General features: G+C 38.6%; 1 protein-coding gene across 2 annotated transcripts in view; it reads left to right on the top strand.

The window, feature by feature from the left end:
- PRKAA1 (protein kinase AMP-activated catalytic subunit alpha 1) overlaps window positions 1-1,244 on the top strand; it is a 44,846-nt gene extending 43,602 nt beyond the window's left edge. Inside the window, exon 10 of one of the 2 annotated variants that reach the window (XM_007469653.1) lies at window positions 815-1,061. In XM_007469653.1, coding sequence (XP_007469715.1) covers window positions 815-1,059 — 245 coding nt within the window. In that variant the 3' untranslated portion in view covers window positions 1,060-1,061. Of the gene's footprint in view, window positions 1-814 lie in introns of both variants that reach the window. The other variant, XM_007469654.1, reaches the window with a different exon arrangement.
- The last annotated feature ends 6,708 nt before the right edge of the window (window positions 1,245-7,952 follow it).

The following is a 7,952-nucleotide window of genomic DNA, read 5'->3' on the forward strand; positions in this document are numbered from 1 at the left end:
GGACAGGGGTTCGTGCCCTGGTCCGAGAGGATCCCACATGCCGCGGAGCGGCTGGGCCGGTGAGCCATGGCCGCTGATCCTGCGCGTCCGGAGCCTGTGCTCCGCAACGGGAGAGGCCGCAACAGTGAGAGACCAGCGTACTGCAAAAAAAAAAAAATCATGAATCTTAGGTTTATTAGTACCTGGGTTTACCAATGGAACGGACATTTACTGTTTTTATATTGTGTTCCCAACTTAGCTTTTCCTTGATTTTTGTTCATTGGAATTGTTGTTCTTTTATAAGATCTTAAATCAAATATGAAGACAAAGCGGGAGAATGAAGAGCACCAAGATGAGAGTTAGGAGACTTGGGTTCTAGATTTACCTCTCTGTTCATTTGTCACTTAACTCTTAAGTGGTTTATGTTTTCTTATCAGTAAAATGAGGAGTTAAATGAGATGATTTCCAGGATTCAAATTTTAAGTGCATTTATTCTATGATTTTATTATAGAAAGATTGACTTTTATTGCTAGGGAATGATGTTTATTAAGCCTCATTATTAGTTTACTGGGCTCTCTTAATCCTGGATTGCAAGACTGATGAGTAGCCAAATATGTACCCAATCTTAATAAGTCATTAGGGGAATACATTGCTGTGTGTAAAAAAGGCAAGTGGCATAATACAGATTCATTGCTTCTATTTTAGGAGGTATTCAAAATAAACATGCTCTTGATAGCGGGTCAGTGATCTCACTTAAAGAAGCAAATTAAATACTATTAAAATTTTTGGGAGGGTGTCATGGATTATAATAAATTGAATTTTTTTTTTTACCCAGATGAAATTACTGAAGCCAAATCAGGGACTGCTACTCCACAGAGATCAGGCTCAGTTAGCAACTATCGAGCTTGCCAAAGGAATGATTCAGATGCTGAGGCTCAAGGAAAATCCTCAGAAGCTTCTCTTACCTCATCTGTAACGTCACTTGACTCTTCTCCTGTTGACTTAACTCCAAGACCTGGAAGTCACACAATAGAATTTTTTGAGATGTGTGCAAATCTAATTAAAATTCTTGCACAGTAAACCTAAAACTTTGCTTATTTCTTTGATAGCAATAAGCATGCATAATAAATCATAGCCAAATGCTTCCATTTATAATCAAGTTATACATAATTATAACTGAGGGTTGGCCTTTCGGAATGCAGTTTGCACAGGGACTGGAACATGATTAATAGTTAAAGGCATAATGTGCAGAAATGAATTAAGATAATTTTGTTCATTGTTCAGTAGGCATATAGAATAATATAATATACACAATGAATTATAGTTCTCTCAGGCTCACTTGATTTTTGGCTATTTTATATTTAGTGTATACAGGGCTTTGTCAAATATTAATTTACCATAAAGGCCTTCATATATTAATTACGTGTTGATGTGTTATATATTTGCTTCATAAATTTATTCAATAAATATTTGCCTAGAATCCCCAGAGAACTTTATAGGTGATTTTGTTTTCTGGGCTCCTTAAATAGCAAGTATCTTCAATAGTAGGGACAGCTTGGATGATTCTTCCATATCCCCTCCTTAATATTCTTATTATTCTGTAGTATATGGTAAGTCACCTTAAAGATATTGGACACATTTAAATTTTTTTCTTTCATTTGTTAAGTCCAAAAACACACAGAACATATATATTCAGATACTCTAGGCACTAAGTTTAATTTTACAATTTGTCCCACTATATTCTGTACATAAATTGCTCTTTTTGTCACAAGAGCTGTGTTGCATATACTGTAAGTAAATCATGCTGGTTTTGCCAATATCACAAAGTCCTCTGCTCATCATGTCAGTCACTATTAAATGTATGCAAAAATTTCTAGTCATTCAATCATGTATCTTTTAAATTGATTCAGTGCATAGAACATGTCTTACAAACTATTTAAATGCTCAGATATGACTTTTTTTCCTAGACTTCATTATGGACATTTTTTAAAAGAAAAGTTGAAAGGCTGTAAGGTGATCACATGTGTATCTACCACTTAGATTCAACATTTGTTAACATTTTGCCATATGTGCTTTATCTATTATATCTGTATATAGATACAGTTATATATATGTGTGTGTGTGTGTGTATATGCTTTTTTCCCCTGAACCATTTGGATTTTGCAGATATATTCATCACCCCTCAACACTTAAAGCATCTCCTAAAAAAATGATGACATTCTCCTAAAAAAACCCATAATACCATTAAAAATTAATAATTCTCTAATGCCATCTAATCATGCATATTTAGATTTCCCCTGTTGTACTACAAATTTATTTCAAACCAGGCTCCAATTAATGTTTATATATCACATTTGGTGTCTCCTTCATCAGCTATTACTTTATTATTGTTTTGATAAAATATGGAACAGATCAGTTACTTCTTCTAAATAGTAACATTTGCTTTGGATTTTAATTACTTTTTAAAAAGTAGCATTATGGAAACTGCCTAAAGTTGCTTAATCTTCCTAAGAACTCTGATTTATATTTTCTTTCTCTTGCTCTTAGTATAATGCATTACATAATAGGTGTAAGAAAAAAAATTTAGTCACCTCAGATAAAATTCGTATCATGTGTATGGTAATAAAAAATTACTGTGTCACCCATAATTGCCTTATACTATATTTTAACTTCAGGAAGAATTTTTTGGTATTAATTATTTTTCCATTGCAATGGAACTATCTTTTTTTCTCTTTTAAGACTCTTTGTATTGTATTATTGTTTTTGGCACCTCTGTAACCAGATGATAATGTACTCAAATGTCATGATAGCTTGCATAGTTACTGTAGTTGTAGATTTGGCTCCAGTACCCCTAGAAACATGCACTGAATTCAAAAGAAAAACCTTGCTTCCTTTTGTCCAGGGCTTATTCTATTCAACTTAGAATCTGAAAGCTGTATAAAATTATAGGAGTCCCATTTAAATGTAAGTTCACACTGTATTTATAACTTGTATGTGGCCCTCTGTTTTGAGGATATTGACTTCTTGTAGGCTCTAAATGCAGCATTATGTTCCTAATGTTAAGAACAGAAGACTGTATTTTTAAAGCTACAGATTTGTATATAGAACTAAGACATCGTTGTAATGTCTCTATAACCTGTTGTGGGGAGCAGGGAACAAAAGAGGAACCAATTAAATAGGACCTTCTAAAAATTGTTAATTTTGTAAACTGCTTCTTTTAAGTTATTGTGGTTCCTTTTAGTTACTGAGTTTTATTTTGAAGATATTTAAATATTGCACTTGTACAAATAGTATAATAAATGCACAGACTATTGCAGTAAATTCTTTTTTTAAGCTGGGATATTTGAAATGACAACTTTTGGTTGAGTATGTCAAGGTTGCATCAGAATTTTCAGAAATTTACTGTGGTTTGCAAATTCTTACTAATTGAAGATGTAAGGGAGTCAATGCAAATGATTTTTAATCTTTTTTTATTATCTTTTCAGCAGTTTATATTTTTTGTGATTTTATGCAACCATATTTTTACTTTGTCTTGACAACTGAAAGATGTATAAGGTTTTTGCCAGAAATGTACTGTATACATAGTTTTAAATATAACAGATTTTACTGATATGTAAAATTTTTGCCATTAAAATAAATGATTTCTCACTGAGAGGAACTTTTCTACCAGGTTGGGGGATATGGGAGCTTAATATGTCTAATTTAAAATAATGTCACTGAAATAAACTCCATTGCTTTTACTTTGATTATATTTTTTCTTTGGATGGTTCTGTAGTTTTTCAGAGTTTTAAATGATTTTGTACAAAAAGTCCTGCCCTCTCACCCTGCCCCCCGCTCTACTTTTTGACCTTGTAGTGATACCATCCACACTGAATTAATGACTGGTGGACTATGGGTGGATGTAGAACTCCACGAACCTTTGGAATGAAAGAAAAAAATGTATTTAAATCTTTTCCCCTTAACTCCTTCCATCTCCCCCATCCACAACAGAAATCATATTTTCATGAGTTCTTTTCACTAGATGAATGAAAGTCCACATAAAACATAACTATAAATTGGTAGTATGGTAGAAATCAATCTTTGTGGTACAATATTTCTGAGACTTATTCATGTATGTCTTGACCAGAGTATATTTAAGGATACAATTTTAAATACTTTGATTTGGAAAATGGATAATAAAGAAAAACATCATTTTTCATCGGCTTACAATGTGCTTAACTTTTTTAACTTCTGGGAAAACTACATGAAAAAAAAAAGGCACTTGTTATGGCTGACCATCTGTGCACTTTATTTATTTATTTATTTATTTATTTATTTATTTATGGCTGTGTTGGGTCTTCGTTTCTGTGCGAGGTCTTTCTCTAGTTGTGGCAAGTGGGGGTCACTCTTCATCGCGGTGCGCAGGCCTCTCACTATCGCGGCCTCTGTTGTTGCGGAGCACAGGCTCCAGACGCGCAGGCTCAGTAATTGTGGCTCACGGGCCCAGTTGCTCCATGGCATGTGGGATCTTCCCAGACCAGGGCTCGAACCTGTGTCCCCTGCATTGGCAGGCAGATTCTCAACCACTGCGCCACCAGGGAAGCCCCATCTGTGCACTTTTTAAACAATGTGCCTAAAGTATAGTGCTTGAACAAATTTTAGCACTTGAACGTGGTGATTTTTGTCTCATCTAAATTAGTGAGTTTTTGTTTCATCTAAAAATTAACCACCTGAACAAAATATTAAGTTATATACAATAAAAATCAGAGCAATTATCTTTGGCTGCTAACATTAGATTTGGTTAGAATTCCACTCCTGTTAGAATTCAATCAGTATGAAATCTTATACGGCATTGTTGTCAGGGCTTGTGTTAGATTGCTGACATTCTGAATCCTTAAAATAGCTTGATAATTTTAACAGAACACAGTACTAGACTGTTATGAACAGCACATAGATTGTTCTTTTAGGGAACTTAATTACTCTTAAGTAACCTGACTGAACAAAATTGTACAAGAAATTCTCTTGTCTGAAAAATAGTTATTGAACTGTTCTATTTATTGTAAACAAATAGGCTGTTCTATTTATTGTGGATGACAATAAACGTTAACTATGACAAATGTAGAGGATTTCTAGCAACTTGGAAGATGATCATGTTGTCTATACAGACAGCATGGGAAACTATTAAATATATAAATAGATGCATTATGATCATAGACCAAAGTAAGTAGGAAAGTGGTGGGTGAAGTGTGAAAACTTAGCGTTGGAGGTTGCCTTTACTAGGGTAGAGTGGGTCAAGATTAAGTTATTTGAGAGATTTAGGAAAGACGCCTTTTAGAAAGGGGTACAGCTTCGAGCACCATTTAATTATTTTACTCTGCAAACTATATCCCCTCATAAGGCAACTATGAACCAAGCACGACGAATGTGACCATAAGGCATAAATCCTGCTCTGAATGCCTTGTTAGGGAGATATATATATTTTAAAGAGTTTTATAGAGGTATAACATATACAGAAAAGTGCACAAATCATAAAATATTTGGCTTGATGTATTTTCAGTGTTTTAGGTTTGCAATGAACATGGCCATGTAAACCTCTAACCCAGATGAAGTAACATTGCCACCACCTTAGTAGTGTCTTTTTTATTAATATCAGAAGTGATATAACCTCAGAAGTGGTATACTATCACTTCTGCCCTATCCTACAGGCAACACAGAACAATCCTGGTATGATGTAGGAAGGAACTACACAAGAGTATGAATGCTAGGATTAGAGATCATAGGTGGCTATCTTGGAGGTTGGCTACCACAATTACGTATTGCTCATTTTGAAAAAACTGGTTCACTTCCACAGTTCTTACCAATGTTGAAACATTTAATGCAACAATATAAATAAAAATCGCATCTGATACCACCACTGATCTCATTGGAAAAATCTGAAAGTACTGGGAAGCTGGCAAGCTCACTGTGGCAAATACATGTTTTCCAGAATGATGATTTTTGCTTAAATTCTTGAATTTTATCATTGGTAACTGTCGATTGTTTTCCTTGATGTAACAGGCTCCCTTTGTTCATTTTCATGAAAAGGCCTGTCAGACCCAAGCCTGAAAACCAGCAGGGGTGTCAGCCCTTCTAAGTAAAAATTGTATTCCACAAAAAAAGCATCTACTTCAGTTTATAATGCAATTTCATGAGTGCTTTTATCTTGAGACATCATACTTCAATATACAGCAAAAGTACTTTGTACCTCCCATTATTGTCACACAATATTAAAAAATAATGTGTGTACTCAAGGGTCATTTTAATAAAGTAATTTTTACTGCTTCTTCAAGGACATTGAGGGACTGCATCTTCTTTTTCTTACAATGAGTGTGTACAGTGGTGAAGAATACAGTGACTACTAGTACAGCTTGGTAGCATTGCCCTGATTCGGGCTGAGGTGCCAGTGGTTTTAGCCACCATTACTTTTGCACTCTCAGCGCAAATGTCAACATTGTGAAAAAGGTAAATGATGTCTTCATGTTAGTATGAAAATAGGGATAGTTTTGGCTTTGAAAGGATCTTGACGACCTTCAGGGGGTCTGAGGATCACCTTTGGAGAATCCTTGCTCCCTATCAGTGGTTCTCAATGGGGTAGGGGTGGGGGGGGTCCATCTTTTTCCCAGGGACATTTTCTCATGTCTGGAGACATTTTTGCTTGTCACAGCTGGTGGGGTGGGAGTGGATGCTAATGGCATCCAGTGGGTAGAGCCCAGGGATGCCGCTAAACACCTTGCCCTGCACAGGAGAGGCCCCCTTCTCCCATCAAAGAATCATCCTTTTGGAAATGCTACAGCCTTGAGGTTGAGAAAAACTGGTCTACAAAAATGATCCACAGCGACATTGAGAAATCAAAATGATCTTAATTTTTCAATTTCCTAAACACTTCCCCGTATTACATGTCCCCACCTTTTATAACTTTCAAGACAGCTACTTTCGGGCCATAATTCTTTCTTGTTTAGAGAAAGTGAGTCCAGCTTTTTGCGTTTTATTTTCCCCAACGGTTGAGCCATGGCCGTACCCTTTTTCAGTCGGGTTTGCCTCTGTCTTCAGCGTCTGGACGACCTCATCAACTAGGTTGTAAACTCCTTTAGGGAGAGTCGTGAGTCAATGCTCTGGATTCCCCCCAAATCGTTTTCCCGGGCCTCTTCTGCTTTACCTGCTGACTGGATGGACCTCGTGGTACCGCCAGGGCTGTCCTCTCCGCGCGCACTCAGCCGGCGCAGCCGTAGATTCCCGCGCTTCCGAGTTGTGGGCGCCCACGCGCCGACGCTCTCATCTGCCGCTAGAGGGCGCTCACGGCCCGGGCGGCCCGGACTACCAGTCTCGGAGGGTAATAATGGGGTGGGGGCGGCCGCAGTGACTTCTGGGATTTGTGGTCCCAGGGAAAGGATTGCGGAAGAGAAAAGCGCTAAGAGTCGCCTCTTCCCTGGCAGCTTCTCTGGACTGTTCGCACGCCCCAGATCGGGCAACCCCCTACCTTGGGACACCCTGCACCTACGGCAAGCAGGTAGGAGGTCTGGCGCGGTAATTTCCGTTTCCGGTGGGCAAAGGGCAAGCGGAATGTAAACACGGGACCCGGGGAGTGGTCATCAGGTAACAGGGGTTACGGGTCTGTGGTGGAAGCGGGAGGAAGTTGAGGAAAGCGAGGCTGGTGGGTTTTGGGGTCACGGGAGAAAGGAGCCTCAGAAGTCGGAGTTGAGGCCCACCGCGGGTGTGGCAGAGCCGGGACGCTAAGGTTGGTCTCCAGGGACCAGCAAGTCTGGGGATCGGGCCCTCCCTGGCACCCGCGCCCGGGGCGGCTTCCGAGGCGGGCGGTGCGGTTTTGACCCGTCCTGAGCGGCGGGAGGAGCGGAAGCGAGTTGGCTTTGCCCCCAGCGTGGCAGGGGCCCGCGGCCGCGGGCGGGGCTGTGAACTCTCGGGTGACGTCCTGGGCAGCCTTTATGAACTTCGCTCTT

Source organism: Lipotes vexillifer, unplaced genomic scaffold (assembly GCF_000442215.2).
Source record: "Lipotes vexillifer unplaced genomic scaffold, Lipotes_vexillifer_v1.1 scaffold434, whole genome shotgun sequence".
Classification (NCBI taxonomy): Eukaryota; Metazoa; Chordata; class Mammalia; order Artiodactyla; family Lipotidae; genus Lipotes; species Lipotes vexillifer.